The sequence below is a fragment of the Falco biarmicus genome, chromosome 4 (genome assembly GCF_023638135.1).
Source record: "Falco biarmicus isolate bFalBia1 chromosome 4, bFalBia1.pri, whole genome shotgun sequence".
NCBI lineage: Eukaryota > Metazoa > Chordata > Aves > Falconiformes > Falconidae > Falco > Falco biarmicus.
This window is the reverse complement of record NC_079291.1, coordinates 32,370,258-32,390,549: the sequence shown is the minus strand read 5'-3', so window position 1 is coordinate 32,390,549 and position 20,292 is coordinate 32,370,258. Positions and strand designations below refer to the sequence as shown.

Sequence of the window (20,292 nt, the reverse complement as noted above, 5' to 3'; positions counted from 1 at the left end):
TGCAGATGACAAGGCAACTAATCGTCAGCTCTGTTAGTTGAAGTCATTTTTGAAGTAATCTCTTCCCTCAAACAGAAATCACTTTAAAAGCTCCACAATTACTGGATGCATGTGGCTGCAAGACTTTATACCTTTTTCACATGGCCTTCCTAACAGACTGACAGTCACAAAGTTGCAGCTTTACAACACTATATCCCTGCTACACTGCCACTGGGAAAATCTTCTTTAGCACAGTGACTACACACGGTAGTACTCTAAAAGGGATGTAATTTATCATCCTCTCCTATTGCCCACTCAGCATACAATTTTCAATGCTTAAGACTTAATTATCCAGCTAACACATTTTAATATACTCAAGTATTTAGAGAGAATAGGTACTCAGTATTCCTCCACATCAGTCTCCCTAACGGTATTCTTTTTTTTATACCTATCCTACTGAAAAATTCTGAAGAAAAATATGTATTTCTCATAATAAAATTAGTTGTAACAATACCTCCACACACTTGGTTGGCATCTCAGCAGGCTTATCAAAAATCAAAAAGCGATACCATCCTGGTGTTAGGGAATGGTCACATATTAAATCCTGAATAGCTGATTGTTGGAGGTGGGATGAATCAAACTCAGTGCTTCGGTAAGGGCTCTGCAGGATCTGATGTCCACCAGGAGAGCATTCAAGAACTGTGGAACAAGAGTATTGTGAGTATCAAGATGGAATGCCTAACAAGTATGTTAGAAAAGATGTTGAGAATTTTTAATAGGAAAATAAGGATGTATCGCAATATGATGTGAAGCTACTTTTACTGAAAAAAATACCGAAGTCTTAGCAACAACAAATAGGTATATTAACACTCTAAATTTAAAAGACTTCATCATGTGGAAACTTCCACTTCTTAAAGTGGACAAAAAATGCAAAGTAATAACCACATCAGGCATTTACTCTAGATTAAAAACAGTGGCAAGGAATATGTTTATACTTTCTCTCCAGATTTTGACTTTCTAGTTCTACTGATGTTTATGAAACCTAACAACCTGATTAAAAATGGGGTGTCAGATATATGAGAGGATCAAAATCTTACCACAAAAGAAGTAAGTATTATCCAAAGGCCTTTTGTAAATAGGCTACCACTTTACAGGGTTCCTATGCGTGAGATTAAGAAAACCCTCAAACAGATGAGAAGTAACTGCATACAGTTTGCATGTATATGTGCAGATCACAGCAAAAGTGTGTCTGGAAATGGGTAGGTATTTAGTTACGCATTTTAAGTCAATTTGCAGGACTCAGATGCTAAATTTTAATAAAGTAAATACAAATTATCAAACACATTTTTGGACATCTAGGTGACTATGTGGCCTCAAAAGAAAATAAATCTCAAAACGGATGATAGATAAAACAAAGGATCAGAATCTGAAGAGGTCTTTATGACTTTTTTTTTTTTAAAAAAAATGGAGACTCATTCAGAAATAAAGTAGCAAATACCAGTATTTCTGAGTCTGATCTGGCAACTGAAATGACTCCTGTCAAAGACAGTGACAATAGAAGTTCTGGCTGATGGCATATTTGCGTGCAACGTAGTGAAATACTGAAATACTTCAGTATTTTCTTGCTCAGGAAAATGCTTGGGAAGTGAAAGTAGGGGAAAATAAAAGTAGGAGAATGTTTATAAATAAATGGCATTTAAAATGTATCTATCCATCTACCTTGCTTTTAAAAATGGATACCAGCTGATGCTGACTGTGAACAGAATTTCAGGTTATATTAAATGACACAGTTAATGCTTGCCTCTACTATGCTACTAATGAATTTTAAAAATGCAGCTGTAAGCAAAGCTCTATAATCTTACATTTTGAATATTAATACTCTGATATTCAGGTTTCGCTCCCAGGTTTTTTGTCCTGTTATTTTGCCTGGTGTAATTATGTCACTTATAAAAACATATATTGGTTCAAAACCTGCAATAATGCACCATATTCCACATTTTTAATGTCATTGTCCAAATTACCACAATTATAAAACAGTTTCAAAATCAGGTAACTGCCCTCCTTTAAATGGAGAAGATGCCCCAGTGAAAGAATAGACCTCCTCTCTTTCAAGCACTGTGTAAGAATCCTGCAGTCTTTCAAAACCGCAAGATTTAATCTGATATGGCTTTAGGCTACCCAGGCGGGTAACAATAGCTTTATCTTCTATCCTCTAAGGGCAGATGGAAGTCAATGTGATTGACTGTGCCACCGCTGTGCTTCTGAGTTGCTTGTAGTAGTAGCCTGTAGGCTATTCGTGTCCCTACAAGTTGACCTTATTGAGAATTTATCCTTCATTGGAATTTGAAGAAAAGCCCTTGAAGAATCACAAGTCAGCCATGTGTGTTATTGAAATGTTTTCTAAGCAAGCTACACCACAAGCAGTTTATGAACCATGGTAAAAGTTTCCTCCTGTCTTCTATTTTTTATTGGAATTCTCCCTTTCATAGAGCACCCTTGTCAGTTTTCTCTACTGTAACTAAATCATTCCTGAAACTATTAATATCTGTTACCTTTTCCATTAATAAATCAAGGCAGACATGAAACAAATCTTTATTTTCTTTTCCTTCACAGTTTATTTAGATCATCATTTGACAGATCTTTAAAACAGCTGACTGTACTCACTTGTAATAGGGTTATAAAACCTACTAAAGATCAAATTATAAGTTTCTTACTATTACGCACATCACTTTAAAATGTCACCCAGCTCTTTGTGTATTCTTTCTTCCTTTTCAGAAGTATGCTAAAACCTCATGTTGCGTAACACTGGTTGATTATTTTTTTTTCTTTTCCTTACCCATTCTGCAAGACTACTGAAAATAACTGCCATCATCAATAACACAAATTAAAATATTTTATTACACATCTGAGTGTAACTGATGTGCTGACTAACTCTAGCAACACCAGAAACAAATAGAAATGTCATATTTATGGGCACATACACAAGAAATGAATGTTGTGTTCTCTGTGAAAAAGTTACTCCTGCAGACCAGATGTGATCAAATCACAGGCATTTAAGAGGGGAGTTGGCTAAATCTTCCCCTGAAATCATTATATCCTTATTCAAAATGTATTAAAAAACCAACGTTGATATAAGCATTCTTTCAAACTTCATTCTCAGAATGACAAATACCAGTTTTGCCGTAATGCTTCAGATAAGCTTTGCCTGTGTCTAATACCCAGCGATTTTCAACCCAATGAGTCAATTCAGTCAAATCAGGAACTGAAAACCGGGTCTAATAACTTGAAAGTGCTAAGGAGGCTTACCTATAGAGCAAGCTTACCCAACAACTCTGCCTAGTATAGCAGGAACATTAAAGTATGGGAAGATGTATGTGCTACTGTTGACTTGACTTCATCCACAGTCTCAAAATATTCTGACATGTTCTGACACAAAATGGAAAAAACATGCTAGTTTTAACAGAATTTATCATTTAAGCATGATTACTCTTGATAGAATTTTTTCCATATATATGGGAGTATTCTTTTTAATTACTTCTTTTTGGACCTTCAAATGTATTAGTGATTTAATAACTTCAATTTAAAATACTTAGAATACTAAAATTCTAAGTAAATAATACACAAGTGAATACTTGAGAATTAAGACCATGAAATTCAGCCTCCTTTGTAGATAGTGCACCACTGGTTTAACTTAGCGGAAACACACACGACAGGCTATGAGGAGAGACTTATTTCTAAAAAGTGAAACTCTCCCATTTTATTTGGGGGTCCAGACACTACATACTGTCTGCTGAAAAAGCAATCTGTCTTGGGAAAATACGCAGGTGTTTCTCTAGAATTTGAGTTTACTTATCACATTCTGTGCTTCCTTCCACAGACACCCTATATACTGTATATGGCGCTCTACATGCCAGGAAGAATTTGATGCTGTATTTGCTTTTTCCTGAACGTCTTCGGGATTAATGCAGTGAGCTTTGCCTGGATCCATCTAAGACCTATTTGGTCCTGCCAGAGAGTGAGAAATGTGATCCTAAGCCAGAAAACAATTGGACTTCTGCAACATCTTAAACACAAGGATAGCTCTCTGCCAGAAGACAAGCCTTCTGGGAGAGATAAAGACAAAAAAAATCTCTGCCAACACATTGGGATTTGTATCATGACTACCACAAAGTAGGTCAGGTAACAAGTACTCTGAACACCACACCTTAACCAAAAGTCAACGAGTTTCTTGAAATCAACACAGGAGGTCATTTTCCACAAAGAGATATTGAAGTGGCTCCTGACGACTGCCTCAGAGTCACCAAGGTGGAAAACAAGTTCCACAAAGGAAGGACTTTTCAATTCCCTGTTCACATCTCTGTTCCAATCCATGTGCAGAGAGAAGTCGATAATTTTCCACCTGTCCATAGTGTTTCCAGCACTATGGAGCAGTCAGGGACTGAGGACTGCTGGGTGCAACCCTGAGTAGAGACGGGAAAAGGAGCCACTCGCAGAATACAGGTGGGCAAGGGCCGAGTGGCAGGGCAGGCAGCTCAGTTCCTCAGGTACCAAGAGCTTATCCATTTGTATCTCCGGCTGCCCAAAGGCCAAGGTCTGGCAAATGACTACAGATAAACAAATAGTGCCATCAGTCAGCGCCCACTCTGATCCTGAACGTGCTTTTTCTTGCATCTACTGACTGCCAAGGATGCGGCGTATGAACATCCCAAGGCAGAAATTAGAACTAGGGCTGCATTTAATAGAAGTGCTCAGGTGCATCTGTGGATTTAAATTCTTCCAAAATACTGAAACATAAAGAAGTTCACTTTTTGGAAGAAGCTATCCTGAAATAATTATTTAGGGTAACACTTTTAAAGCAAAATGCAAAAAATTACTGCAACTATTTGCCTAAAAGATACCATTTACTTGGATGAGACATATAAAAGAACACGATCACGAGCGTAGTGACGACAGCATTGCAGTGCAATTGGACACATGAACACTCCTACACACGGCGCAACGAAGAAAACAAAATCAACATGCACACACTAAGAAGTCTTTATTACAAACCTTATCTGAGCAGGTCTTAAAATAGTTTTTTAACCACTCACGTCCACACCCTCAGGGGTGATTTGTAAAGGCAGTAAATAGCTGCGTAACCTTTAAAAACCCGTAAAATAGATGCTTATAGAAAATTTTCTAGTAGTTGTCAATGTAATACGCTGTTACCGACTCCTTATGTGTTACTTCTCCCAGAAATCGGAAACGACGCAGACACGGCTTTTGCGGAGGTTCTGCACAGCGTTTGGCAGCGCTGCCCGGCGAGGGGCGCCGGGGCACTCCCAGCCGGGGCACTCCCTCCCAGCCGGGGCACTCACGCACTCCCTCCCAGCCGGGGCACTCACGCACTCCCTCCCAGCCGGGGCAGCGGGCGCGCCACCCGCCCTGCGCTGAGCTGCGCACCGCGCGGGTCCCCCCGCAGGTGCCGCCACAGCCGCAGCGCTGCCCGTGCAGGCAGCGAAGCCTCTTCCGGGGGGAACAGCTCCGTGTAACGACCGGGCTGGAAAGCCGGGGGCACCGGGGCGGCACCGGCCCCGAGCCGCTGCCCAGCATCCGACCCGGCGAGCGCTGCCGGCCCGGGGCCTGCGCCAGCCCCCGGCGAGACTGGGGGCGAGCGCTGCCCTCCCTGCGCCGCCCGCCCGGAGCAGCCAGCCGCCCGCCCCCGCGCCCTCCCCTCAGCGGCCGGCGGCGATCCCCCGCCCGCAGCCGCTCTCCCCCCGGTGCCGGCCCGGCGCCGCTTACCTCGCTGGCGGGGCCTCGCCGCCGCCAGGCACGCCAGCACGGCCGCGCAGAGCCAGAGGCGGCGGGCTCCGGGGGCGGCCCCCGGCATGGCCCCGCCGCGCCGCTCCGCTGGCTCCGCGCCCCTCTGGCGGCTCCGGGCGCCCACCCGCGCCTTAGTGCAGCCCCTCCCTCGGGGGTCCTCGCCGGGGCCCGGCCCTCCGCCCTCCGCCCGCCTCCCTGCCGGCCCCGGCCCGGCCCCGCCGGGGGTCGCGGTGGGGGCTCCGCGCCCGGCGCATGGCGCTTGGCCGGCGGCTGCGGCATGTGCCCGCGCACGGCGAGAGGGGCTTGGGCCCCGGGCACCCCCCGCCCCGCTGCTCCGCCGGGGAGGCGTTCTGCAAGAAAGCGAACGACACGCTCGGTGGTTCTTGCCTCGGTGAAGAGGATGCTTTTCGGTGCCCCTGACGGACCCAGATCTGTCCCGTGTGGTGGAAGAGCAATGCCCTTCTGTCCTCTGGCCCTGGATTGTATTTATTTTCTAATGTGCGGTAAAATGCAGATTCAAATAGTTTCACATTGTTTGCTGTGAATCCTTTGGTCATTTCCTTAGATCACCAAGAGCATTTTATACTTCAGCTTTAGAAACAATTGCAGCCTGCCATGTTTGATACAATTAATGCAGAAGGAGCTTAGCAAATACTTAAAAAGAGTTTCAAGCACGCAGTTTTCAAGGCTTGCTGGGAGATGCTCCTCTCCAAAAGTATCTAGCAGAGGACAAAGAGGTAAAACCACAGTATTTACAATTTGGTAGTGCCGGTAATTTTCTTTGTAGGCCTGAGGTTGTGCACACGCTGACCTTCGCACACACTAAGGTGTACATCGGTCCACAGAAATGTTTCACATTCTCTGTAGGATCTGTAGACCGAAATAAAAAAAATGAAAGTTGCAGACACTAAAACACAGCCTACTGCCATCCACTGAACAGCTGCAAGGGTAAAATGTTCAGTGAGGCCTGCTTCCAGGAGGTACTGCCCTGGGCGGCTCTTTGCAGAGCAGGTTTCCCTGCAGAAGGAGGTATCAGGGCTTGGAGTCAAGGCAGAGACACAGCAGCCTTGTGTGGGTGACCTCAGCCCTCTTTTGCTCACACACCCCCAGCTTCTTTATTGCAAGTAGTTCAGCTCCATGATGACAGTTTTTAAAAGGAATTGCTGGCACAGCTTGAGTGTTTATAAAGAAGACAAAAAGAAAGAGGTATTTTACAAAACAAGTTACAAAATAAGGCCCTAGAAAGAGGGATGTGAGAAGCTTTGACAAAATTTAAACACCAAGCTACTTCTTTGACCCCTGCTAGTCATGATGGAGTGGTATTTACAGCAGGATTAACACCTTTCATCATGGATCATGCAGGAGGCTGAAAGAGGTGGCAATAACAGCTGTTGGAGTAGAGATACTTTTCATCTTTTCTGCACTGGTTCTCCTCTACCAGCTCCCTCTGCTACTATCAGCCTTGTAGCCTCTTACGGTGCCAGCAGAGCAAGAGCATCTTGTGGTTAAAAGAGCTGCCAGCTTGCCAAAAGTAGTACTCAGTGCTCACGGTGACAGAGTTGTGTCAGCAAGAGTGGATTTATGAAAAATGAAAGTAATTCTAGGGTAGCCTCATGCTTATAGTAGAAGTATAGGTCTTTCCATCATGTTCCTTTTCAGAAAGTGTTAGACAGTAATTTACATAGTTTTAATTAAGTAAATCATAGGCTATGTAAAATCCGTTTGCACTACTGAAAACACCTCATTCACTTACGATGGAATATGAAGTCAAACTACAATTTTGTATGTGCATATTATTAAGTAGCAGGATGCTTGGGAGAAAAAAACAAGACTCTCAAATGGAGGAAGAATTTAAGGTACTGTAAATGATTATGAAGTTTAAGTCATCACTTTGTGACTAGTTTAAAGTTCAACTAAAAACATGACACAGGGAACATTGTTTTCAGTACTAGACATTGCAGCACAGAGCAGAATTTCCCAGAGTGGATTTTATGAATAACAGTGAAGAAAGACAGATGCAAGTTTCATTTTGAAAATTATTGCAAGGCTAACTTCCAGTTTAGTAATCTCAGTCTGTTCAGTAAAGCTTTTAAATATTTTAAGATGGATTCTTAAATTTTGTCTATGAATTATCTAAATGGGGTTTTTTGAACAAAGCCTAAGTAGAAGTGCTTTTGCTGACTCAGAACTGACTTATTAGGGAGGGAAGAGCATAGTGATAACTCAGAGAAAACAGACGTGTTGGATGACAAGGAACAGGGATTTGGGCAATGCTGAAAATAGGGTAATTGCAGAAGTTTAAAAAATCAGGTAAAAGTAAAGGTGGCTCTGCTTGGTGCTGCAGCTAGCTTGTTCTGGTTTAATGGTTATCTGCTTAAGTTTGTGACTGTGCAGTTCTAGTGTGTGTTTAACAGGAATGCCAGGAAAAATGTGAAAGAGAGGAAAGGGAACTTTCAGGAGCACAGCCAATGTAGCAACTTCTTACTTTGTCTGTCACTTCTATTGCCAGCATGCTAGTGTGATCCCTGTAACAGTGCACCTTATACCATGGACTTATTATATATATTAAATACATGTCTTATACAGTATTTAACAAGGTGGTGTTAAATTACATTTGGGGGAAGAGTCTAGAGTGGGCAGCAGGCAAGTGGATAGCAGGCTGATTAAAGACAAAGGTGTAATATAGCCTTATGTATTTTAGGTAACTGAGTCAGGAGGAGCAATCTGCAGTGTTTGCCAAAATGTGTACATTAACAAATATGTGTGTGTCGCTCTTCAGGTATGAACTGGAAATGAGAAATCACCTTTGAGTTTTAGAAGTATTTGGCTTCAGACAAAGCCATGAATGTTTTTTGTAGTTGTATCCAAGCCCTAAACATAAAGGTAAATAAGGGGATCACCTAGAGAAAAGGCAGTGCTTGTGGTAGGTTACTTTGAATAACAAGTAATTAGTGTGAATGCTGGCCCACGAGAGAGGAAGCAGGGGTTGAGGGCTGGGAGCAGCAGCTGGGTGGGTGGATGCTGTCCTGAACAATGAATCCCTAGCTCTGACAGTTAGAGGTTCTTAGCAATATTTTGTAAACTAAACATTTAGAGACGATTCTGATTAAGCTAAATTTGCCCAAAATATCCGATTTATTATATGCCTTTTCTTGCAAACTGTGTAGCTAAGAGTATGAATAATTATTTCTTTAGCTGAATCCTCTGTGTTGTACCATTAAGCCTCTCTGTATTGTAGGCAAGGTAAATCTGAATAAGCCCTTTAAACCTATGTTGCTGTATTTGTTATCTGTGCAGAGACAGAACACGGATGATAACTCCAAATAAAGCTGCGAGCAGAACTTGGAAGCTGGGAGAAATTTCCCTGCAAAGCTTCAAAGGGTTATTGTAGTAATGCCAAGTGCTGAATCCTTGGAAAGAGTTGCCTTCAGCAGATAACACCCTTCCTGTAAGGAGCAGATGGCTGAGAGAGAGCCCACGGCTCTGGGCAGATCCAAAAGCATCAGAGATGGATGAGTTCTCTGGCACTTGCCTTTTAATGTTTTTAGTTCTTTCTGTTTGTGTAAATAATTTCTTTTCTATTGTGCCTGTTCATGTATGTGAATGGTAAGTGAACTCCTTTTTGAAACAACAAATTGTTAACATTCTTTGTCTAATCTAATCAATTCTGTCCTTAAAGTCAAATTCCAATCTTCCTTTCAAATTGCGGGTTGTGTGACTTTTAACATAGCTAAGGTTCATTTGATTTAAAAACATGGTTTAACAGCTCTGAAACGAATATCCTGAAACATCACTAGGAAGACACTCTAAGACACATTGCTAGTTCCAGTTCAGAGTGAGATATTTGATTCTATCCCCCATTCCTATCTTTGACACCAAATATATAGAAACAAAGAACTAGTAATGATCATATGCATTTATTTATTTCAGTCATTCTGTGGCCAACATTACAGCATTACAAGAGGTTAAATTTACTCGTGTTTATTATACTGGTGGCTTTTTCTGAAAACTGCATGGCTTTTGAGTGGCATTTGTTTTGCACAATGCTTTTAAAATTTGTAGAGGGTATTTTTTAAACTGCCATGTAAATGTACTCAGCGTTGACAGTCTGTTTAGCTTTCAGAAGTAATGACATCTTGAGTATGTTTTAGCTCCTAATTCTCTTTCATAATTGACCTCTTGTATATACTATATTTGACTTATGTGGTAAAGGACTTCAGTGTAAAAACCTAATGTAATTTGGCTTGGATAAGCAGCATGAATTTTAATATAAATCGTAGGAAATCTATCTCCAGGAGTTATTAACAGCCAAATAAAATCAGTGGTAGGCTTTCCATTACCTTCAATTGTCTTTGGATCAACCCCTTACACTCTTATGATTCTCTGTATTACATTGTGACTTGAAACTTAACTCAAAGGTCTATCAGCTGTATTTACTCAGAATATTTTGAAGTCTGGAAAGTCCCTTGGCTAGTGGAATATTGATGGAATAATCTTTGTTTTACCATACTGAACTGTGGCACTGACACGTAATTACATTGCTCAGTTGCCTGTGCTACAGCTCTCAACTATTTATTTGTTCTGTCTCCCATGCTGTTTCCCTTTGCGTGTGTACAGCTTGCTTAGTTGCAATTCTAAAAAGTAGGAAAATATAGACTTCATTCTTTAGCCTATATAGAATAAATGCTACTTGAGTAAGGTCCAAAGCACTGATCTTATGGGTAACCATGTACTTCATACTCTTAGTCTTACTGACATTAGCCTATTTGTATTTGCACTGCTATTTTTTTATATTTGTGAAATAAAAATTAACATTACTAAGTGAAAGTCTTGACCAAATTATGTGCTCTTCTAAAATGCAGATGAGAAAATACATTCTTAAAATATATAACTTATTCAGATGATGAAAAACAATGGAATTTTTTTCTCAAATTCTCCGATTACCTTTGTTAGCATCAAAGCTTTTGGTCATGTAAAGACTAAAATGTGTTTTAGTGAAATACCTCAAGAAGAAATGGGATTTACGATCAAACCTTCCACACCCTAGTGCTGAGAACTATGTTCTTTCTTTCTGGGCCTATTATTTCTCCTCCTTGCTTTTACCCTATATGTGGGACCAGCTTACCGGGTCGCGAGTCAGTAAGATCACTGAGCAGCCAAATCTGGCTGTGTCCATTTGGACAGACATGGCACCCCTGATAAGAGGTACAGTCTATCCATATTCAGTAGCTATCTGATAACACTGAATATACAAATAGATAAACTGTGGCTAGCTTTGCAAAAAAAGGATGCATTCACCAAAGCAGAAAAAGCACATTCGTTGGCTTTGTTTTATGAAAAAGTCTGGTCCTTGACTCAAGGAGAGTTCACAGCTGAGATTCATAATAGGAGGGAAGCACGTAAATAGTGTTTCTTGGGCTTTTACCCCTGCGCTAAGTTAGGCTGTGTCTTTCCTTAAGCCTTTGCCTGCACTGTAGAGAAAGGAAATATTTGTTTATTTGATAAAGGGTGGGGTGGTAAAAGCAAGATGTACTCTAAAGAAGCAGAAGCACAGATCATCAATTAGCTTTAGCTGGGTGGAGTTGCACTGATTTTTGCTGAGGCTTTCACCCAGAATTCCTGTTTTCATGTGTATTTTTATACAAAAGAAGAAACTGAGAAGTGTCCTCACAGACAGCAATGTGATTTTTCCCCTCCTCTCCATTTTTCCATTGGGCTTTGTTGATGCTTTAAACAAGTATTTAGAGGAATACGGATTCCCCCTGCCTCACACCAATGGAAAATAAGTTTCCTATCTGTTCCCCAGATAAAATTGTATCTTTTTCTTGGATAGGAGTAGGATAACTCACTGCAGATAGCACTTTCTTGGCACAGCAAATTATGAAAATGTTTTTTATCATCTGTAATTTGAAGAAACTGGGAGGACAATCTCTGCCTGGTGCCCTGTTAACTTCTCACTCTTTGGGTGAGGGTTTGGCCATCTGAATTTTTAGGTTAACACCATTGGGTTTTATAATACTTAAAAGAACAGATCATGACTTGATCTGACAGAAATCTATTGACACAGAAAAAAGGCACAGACCTCCTTTTGAAGTAGTAATAAACAAAATGTTCAAAAACTATTTTACAAAATTATGCAAGATAGCATTGCTAGTTGGATTTCTAAAAAAACAAACAATGTGAAAATCCACTACAATATTATTTCAGTATAACACCAGATTTAAAAACCTGGTGCTAAATTAATTACACTGAATTATTCTGAGGGCTATTAATTTCAAGAAGTGTTAAACATGATGCATTGTCTGGCTCAGGAAGCCCTAAATATCAGCCTGGAGAAAATTGAGAACAAGACAAGGAATCATTTAAATTGTGTGTTCTGTTTCTTTAACCAATATGGTATTGGTCACTCTCAGGCACTGGTACTGAGCCATATGGTTTGAGTTTTCTTATGTTCTTAATCTTCAGCAAGTGGTGAAAGTATAGAAAAAGGGATACATAAAATAACAAGGCAAGCAGCTACCTAACCATTGCCAGATTTACATGGGAAACTTCAGATGGCTTGTGAATCCATACCTTTTCTCTCTCTTGTTGCCCTTATCTTGTAAGAAATTGATGGCTTAGTTGATAAATAATTTAATTGACTTCTGGCAGACACTGAATTTAAGATTAAATGTGCTTATGGACCCTTACAACTTTGGAGTTGTAAAAATGCATCCTAAAATGAAAAGGTGGAGTAAGTGCAAGGCTGAGAGAAGCTGAGATGTAAATAGTATGGGAAAAGAATTCTGCCCAGGTAATTCTAGGAAGCAGTACAGGGGGGAAATGGAGATAAGTTGCAAGCCAACATCAACTAAAGTGGGAGTCAGCCTGAAAATTTCAGATTAGTATTTCTGAATCAGATCAGTCATGGGCATCTGAAGGGAGAAAAAGCCAAGCTACTAACAACATATCCAATCACACCAATGCAGGTTGGGATCAACATATGTAGTTCCTATGGCTTGTTTCAGTGCCCCTGGACACACTTCTGTATCCAAGGAAAGGAGGACCATTCAACTGCCAGGCACTGAAATCACAGCAAAGCTTCCAGCATCAGGTCTGTTAATCATTTTACAGGTTTATCAGATTTATACTTTATTTCCTTTCCCACATTTTCTGACTGAAGTGGACAAGTTTATCAGTGTAAAGTGTTTCCTAAACAAAACTAATAATAATAATAATAATAATAATAATAATAATAAATAATAATAATGATAATGATAATAATAATAATAATAATTAAAAAAAATTACAACATATAGATTCCGTAAACACTCTGCACAGAAACTTTATTTACTAGAATCTCTGTAGAAACTGACGATAAAGAGGCAAGGTGGTACTACTATCTCTGAGATCTAGGTTGTGGTGTTTTCCTCATACTTTCAATGTTAAACCACAATATTTGAGGTGAGGAAAGATTTTTCTTCAAGTCCCATTGTTAATGAGATACCCTGCAGTACAGACATGACCCACAAAATAGAGAGCGAGCGAGCAATGGTCTCAACCGGTTCCCTGCTGCAAGGAAATTATTAACTGCTTTCATTTGGTTTGGTTTGGTTTGGTTTGGTTTCTGTCTGATTCATTATCTCCTCATACCTTCCTGTGGATAGTTTTGGCTATCACTACAGATCGTAAGCTTGTTAGCAGGGACTGAAAACAGTCCCTTGAGTGCTTAGTGGATCCCTCTGGACCTCTTTCATGGTTGCCTGATCTTCCTGTCAGCAAGTTTGTTCAGGACAGTGGCTTTATTTTTTGCACACCTATTTCAACAACTGAAGTGAGTAGATCTGAATTGTCAATGTGCATTTAACATTTCAAAAGAACCTCAGGTTTTGAATCTAACAGTAGGAAGAAATAGAAATCTTGAGAAAGGAAAGCTCTATAGAGAGGTTCTGAAAGGGAGGGCAAAAAAAATCTAGAAAAAGTGTGAAAGCCTCATTTAAGTAATTTAAATAAGTATCTGAAACTGCACTCAGGAATCTGTTGCAAGGAAAATCTTATTTTGGAGAAAAAAAAGAGATAGTATGGTTTCCCTATATGATGTAAAATTTTATAAATAAATTTATAAAGAAAATTTTAAAAGGTAGCTTTTCTTAATGAGGTGTCAACATTTGTATGAATTAAGTGCCAGAAGGCGATCTGCTTTATAGTTAATGGATCAAATCTTAAACCTACACACAATAGCACGTGTATTGATAACAATGCAGATATGTAAGCTTCAGTTACCTACAGGTGACAATTGGAAAGAGAAGGGATAAAATAATCTAACTCAGTTAGATCTGTTTACAATATTCATTCTTATTTTATTGGTAGCATAAGGAACTGCAGTAAATGCTGTGTAATTTTTTTAATTGAATGTCTTTCTGGCATAATGTTGATTGAAGTACTTTCAGTTTTACTGAATGGAGTTTTGGCTCCATGACCTCTCTTCCTCTGTGGTTAGGAATTTTGATATAAATTGTATGAGATCATGAGATATGGAGGCAGAGCCTTCAGTTGGATTAAATAAAATGTAACTTCTGTATTCTGACTTCTAATGCTGTTAATTGTCTCGGTTCTGTCATTTTAGAAATAGATCGTAAGTAGATCTGAGAATTAAAGCCAGATGGTCAGTGGGGAAAAAATAAATCCTTGTAGCATCTTTATTTATGACATGTTTTGTTCCAATGACTATGTAGGTCAAGAATGAATAAAATAACTTCAGCAATAAAATTTAGACAGAGATAGTACTGCTGGTTAAAAAAACCAACCAACCAGCTACTTCATGTCTCCAGCTAGCACAACACTGTAGTGTGTCAGCTTCCTCCAAGTTGCCTCTCCTACACAGACTATCTGTAGACATTTGTCTCTGCCTTAATCCTTCCCCAAACCCCATGATTATAACATAATTTCTTATTTTCTCCCGTTAAAAATGCACCCTTTCTGTATCACAGCTGTCTGGCGTCAGAGCTGCTATGTTTATATCTACGGTCCTGACAAAGGGAAATCTTGACTAACTTGTTACATTTAGTAGGGTATTATTTGTGTTTGAGGAAACAGGTAAGGTGGTGAGTTAAGAGTTAACTCCTTCTTTGCATTCCTTAAGGAAAGATTTATTATTCTAACCTATTGGGGCAATTTATCTCCTTTGCAGTAAAGAAGTTATTATCTTTAATGTGACTTCATAGATGTTCATACACCAGATATTTTATAGGGATATAAACCCCTCTGTTTTCCATCTAGAAATAGCCAAGTATTAAATAAAACTAATCATAAATAAATGAATTTATTAAACAATATACATGTGTAGAAATACAACTGATAAAGAGAAAATTGAGTGTCACTGCTAGAACTGTAATACTTTATTTTACAGTATGGATGTCCTTGGCATAATTACCAATGTCAAGTCCTCATCTACTTAGTAATATAAACTCTCCTTTAAACTTGAAAATATTCAGAAGATGTGTCAGCAGCTTATGCTCTTTCTGATGAAAAAATGTGATTTTGACAAATACCTGAAGGTTTTGATAGGTGAACAGAATGAAGCCATGAACCTCCCTGTCTTTTCTGTCAGCAGCAGAAAGGCTAGTGCTGGTAAAATTCCTTGTGCTATTTCCTTGCTGTATCTCAATTTTCATTTAAGTGAAATTCATCAGCTGGAAGAGCTCTGAGCTGCTGGGTGTTAAGAACTACGGAATACTTGCTACTGTCAGTAGTAGAGCATCCTACTACTACTGGAATTCTAAGTGTTCTTCTTTATAAGCCTGATGTAAGAAAACGGAAAAACAGAGTAAATGTATCTTATTATTAATAAACTCCTGTTAGGCCTATTGGTCTTTAAGACTATTCAGTTTTCAAATCCTTTGTTGTATCGTTCAGAGGAGGCCAGCCATGGGCTTGGAGAATGCTTTCAGCAGAACATTGCTGAAAGTATCAGATGAAATCGACGTAAAAGATACCAGATAAAAATGTAAAAAGCAGAGCCAAATTATACTGTTATACTACAGCAATGTCTGAATGCACGTTGGGAGAGAAACGATCTGAAGAATAGAAAATGTTGGATGTTGTAATAGAACCAGTTACACTGGTGGGGCCCTGCTGAATAACATGACTTTGTGCTGGTAAATGTTAGTCATAGGGTTCATATTATTTTAATATAGTTCCAGTAATTAGGGAGCAAAGGCTTTGCATTTAAGTGGGTTTTCTTTCAGTCCTGCCTGTGTGTTTTCAGTTTTCCCTTTCATATAATACTTTTGCAGGATCTACTGTCATGAATTCAAAACGCAGTCCACAAATGTAAAATCAGAACCAGAGCTAATGAAAAACACTGGGTAATAAAACTCTTCAATAGTCCTCAAACACCTGTTAAATATTTGTTTTGTAACCTTCCCTGAAATGTAATAGAGATTAATGTTTATGAGTCCCTTGTGAAAATGTAAGATATGACAGTTTAAAACTGCACATACGGATTGACAGATAACATGTATCTCAAGCACATCTACTGTGTCCCACTAGGACTATTCCATACTGATGTCCTCTGCATTCAGATTAAAAGAATAATTATCCTGGTCAATGCTGTTCTTTAACTGTTGAAATGTGTTCTGTTTAGTTACTAACCTAAAGTGATTATTGCTCTGAAGTGAAGATATTTAGAAGTAATGGTAATTAATACAATTAAACATTTCCTTTCTTTCATTCAGCTCTATTTAGACTAGTCTGAGTTTACATATATTACAAAGGAACAGGCTGTTTAAAATCTGTTAATTTTTGTCTATGTAGTAATATAGGCTTGTTCATAGGAAAAGGGACTGTCAATGAAGAATAAGAAAAATAATGTAGGGGAGGAAAAAGATGAATATTTGCCTTGTGTATAATGACAGCCTTAGAACTAAAACCTTGTTTTTAATCAGCAGATATCCTCTGTAGCATTTCTTTCCTTCGCAGTCCTTGATAACCTCCTTGGCTTCTCTTTTTAAAGTACCCCCCATATGCAGAAGCCAGCTCATCTGTATTTTGAAGGATGAAGGGTCATTTTAAACTCCACAACCCATTAAAAACAGGTTTACTGAAGTTAAAACATTCAGTCTTTAAGCCCTCTGCAAAGGCAATATAATCAGTCAGACCTTATTTCACATCTTTCCTCTTTGATGATACACATTTAATCTAGAGATACTGAATTTGCTGATCTGTAAAACTAGAAATTCCCCTTCTATAGATCTGTGACTCTTTGTGATACTCTTACCTCTCTGTTTCTAGATGTGCTGCTACATTAAGAACAGACGTCCTACTGTTTGACTGGAGCCTTAGCATTGTGTATTTGAAAATAATCCCTAGACCACCAGCACCTTTTCAGCATCTGTGAACATAATGGTTATGACAGTTGCCCTTTCTGAGTGTAATCTTTGGTTTTACGAGGATTCTGCTAAAAGATTTTCAAGCTGTGGTTATCTCTTCCTGCTTTGTGTGGTATTGCTAAGGAAAAAACATACTGGAAGTTTTAAAAGCAATTCGTTCTGCAGAATTTTAAGACCTTCAATTTGCAACTAAATTATGTACTTTACACACTTGACTTCTTTGGACTATTTAACAGCTTGCACTGCAGCACATGTTTTAATGTTTGCAGGATCAAGATCCACATCTTCTCTGCACCATCAAATGTTTTGCAAATGAAGAGTGGTGAGATTCCTCAAGGAGTTGTCTTTTACTTATAAATGGAGAATATCCATGGTTTGCCTCTGGGATTTCTCATCTTGTTTGAGTGATCTAATCTCCTTATTGCGTATGTGCGTACTCATGCACTTAAATATGTAGACATGGTAATGACCAGAACAAGCTTGCTGAGGGGAAAAAGCAAGCAGCAAGCAGAGGAAGGAATTGCAAACATAATCCTTAGAACATTTCCCCCGATTCTGTGGAAATTTTAAAATATTTTGGTTTCTGGCCAGCTCTGTAAATTATCCACTGCTTCCCTGTATTCTGTCTGCCTAGCAAAACACAGAGTAATTTTCAATATTCTAGACCATTGACTAGCATTTAGTGTACAAACTACACAACAGTTAAACCCACTGAATATTCCTTTTCCTTTTTTCTTCTCATATTAAATTTCATCTCTGCTTCTCAGGGCCTCCCTTCAGTGCTGGTCTGAAGCAGTTCATCATAACCTCTGTGTGCGTGTGTGTGTATGTTTATATGTTTATATGTATGTGTATATACACATATATGTTTATAGATGCATATGAAGAGTATACATGTGTGTGTCTCTGTGTGAGTGCGTAAAAACATACACATGTGCCTTTCACATATAAAGGATACATAAAGATCTTGGTGGATATAAGAGGTTTATTGTTTTGTCTGATGGTTTAAACTGTAAAACTGCCTAAAGCATCTATGCACAATTTCTACCGCATGATGCCATGCAATTTTGTGTTCAGTGTAAGTCCCATTAGAGATAGCAAAATTTAATATATAGGGTTGGGGGTTTTTTTGAGTTCATGACATAAATCATCTGATACTATCATTTCTTTACAAAGATCTTTTAAGCCCTGCATAAGAAAATTGCAGGTTTTTTCTCTGTGTAGCCTTTGTGGAATCACCAAAAGGTTACATTGATTGCTCTGGAGTTATTGTCCAGCATCTCAGACCTCACCCGTATTACAGAACAGAGATAGCACCATGGAACCAGTTCGGTCTTCCTCTCCTTACTATCTGCAGTCCTGCAGGTTGTCTGCTCTGGAAAGATTCCCAGATCCTTGGGTCTGAAGGGGATAATGCTCAGCTGAATGCCTCAGCAGAAAGCAAAGGCCTTCTGAAGTGGCCACACTGAGCAAAGGAGAGAAATAGGTCTTTCAGTACTGTTTCAGTGTTTGACCACTGTCAGCGTCCTGTACGTCAGTTTGTGCCCATTACTTCTTGTCCTTTAAATGAGCACCATTGAAAAGAGTCTGGTTCTGTTGTCTTTACTCCCCACCAGCAGGTATCTCTACACATGGAGATCCTCCCTGAGCTTTCCCTTCTCCCAGCTGAACTGTCCCAGCTCTCCCAGCCTCTCCTCATATGTCAGATGCACTAATTATCCCTTAATCACCTTCCTGTCCTTTCACTGGACTCAATGCGGTATGCCCACATCTCTGTTGCACCAGCAAACCCAGAACTGGACCCAGCACTCCAGATGTGTCTCACTGGTTCTAAGTAGCAGGGAAAGATCACCTCCCTCAACATGCTGGTAAGACTTCACCTAATGTGGCCCAGAGGCTGTTGGCTGCTTTTGCGGCATGGGCACATTGCTGGCTCATGTCCAACTTTTTGTCCATCAGGACCCTCCAGGTCCTTGCTGCAAAGCTGCTTTTCAGCCAGTTGTCCCCACCCTGCATCCCCTGCATGGGATTATTTCTCCCAGTGTACAGTAAACATTAAGGCTGCTTTTCCAATCTAATAGATCTTGAAATTTATCTAAGTAAAAATAAAATGTAGTTGAAAAGATATTGCCAGTCTAATAGGGCATGTTAGTGAATTAAAATGGTGAAAAACATTGTTATGTGTAGATACAATAATCAGGTTTCACATATGAGACCTTGTGTCTTGTTCCATGGCAAAAGTAGCATCTTTCAATGAACAGAAGAAATTACTTACAGTTTATTGTGAACTTAATGTGTAAGTGTAAATTCATTAGTTTTTACAATGTTTATAAAATTGATCATTTTTTCTTAAAGCTTGCAGAATAGCAATAAATGTCCAGGCATAGCTCCATGAATGGAGACAAAGTACTGGAATATACCTGCAAAGTGCTTGTTTTTCAATAAACTGATCATAAATCGGTGGAACAGTTTTATAGATTTTCACTAATACAGCCACAAAGAATATACTGTTCTACCTTCTCATGAAGTTTTTGTAACTGTAACTTACAGGTTCTAGAGGAGTCAAGTGATTAATAGAAATCACCAGTACTATTTAGAGACGTATTTTTCAGCTGCTTAGGAACAGCATGTTTTGTCAGCAGTTCAGTATGAGGACGTACTTGCTCTCTCATCTTCGCTCTGCATTAACCTTACACTCTGTAGCATGCCCCACACTATAACTCTGCAGGATTGAGGGTTGCATGTGTGGATGTATGCATGTTTGTGGTTATTTCAGTGGTAGTTCTAATAGTAGTTTTCAGTAAAAAGAGTTTCATAAAAGCTTACTGAATTAACATTAAAGCCATTTAAAAAAACCTAAATGAGATATCTGTAAGCCACTGGGACTCATTTACACTAGAAAATAAAAACATCTGTTTATTTTTTATGAAGGTCTGCTATCATTGGTTTTTCAAACATAAACTCCAGAAACCAAACCAAAACAATAGAAACAAAAAACTGAATGTATGCCATGGCTCATAACAGTATAATGAAGTAAAAGCCACATTTTTGTTATTAGCAGGATAGGGATTTCCCCCTATTAAAATGTTGGTCTCTTATGTATATTCCTCTGTAAAAATGTAGAAGACAAGAGAACCTTTCA

At 39.3% G+C, this 20,292-nt stretch overlaps 1 protein-coding gene across 1 annotated transcript in view; it reads right to left on the bottom strand.

Annotated features, from left to right (window-relative positions):
- The window catches only part of VWDE (von Willebrand factor D and EGF domains), a 44,099-nt gene extending 38,206 nt beyond the window's left edge, over nucleotides 1–5,893 (bottom strand). Inside the window, exons 1-2 of the mRNA XM_056338267.1 lie at nucleotides 5,761–5,893; nucleotides 494–678 (exon numbers count right to left, since the gene is read on the bottom strand). Of these exons, the coding sequence (XP_056194242.1) occupies nucleotides 494–678; nucleotides 5,761–5,848 (273 nt within the window). The 5' untranslated portion in view covers nucleotides 5,849–5,893. The remainder of the gene's footprint in view (nucleotides 1–493; nucleotides 679–5,760) is intronic.
- Nucleotides 5,894–20,292: the final 14,399 nt, after the last annotated feature.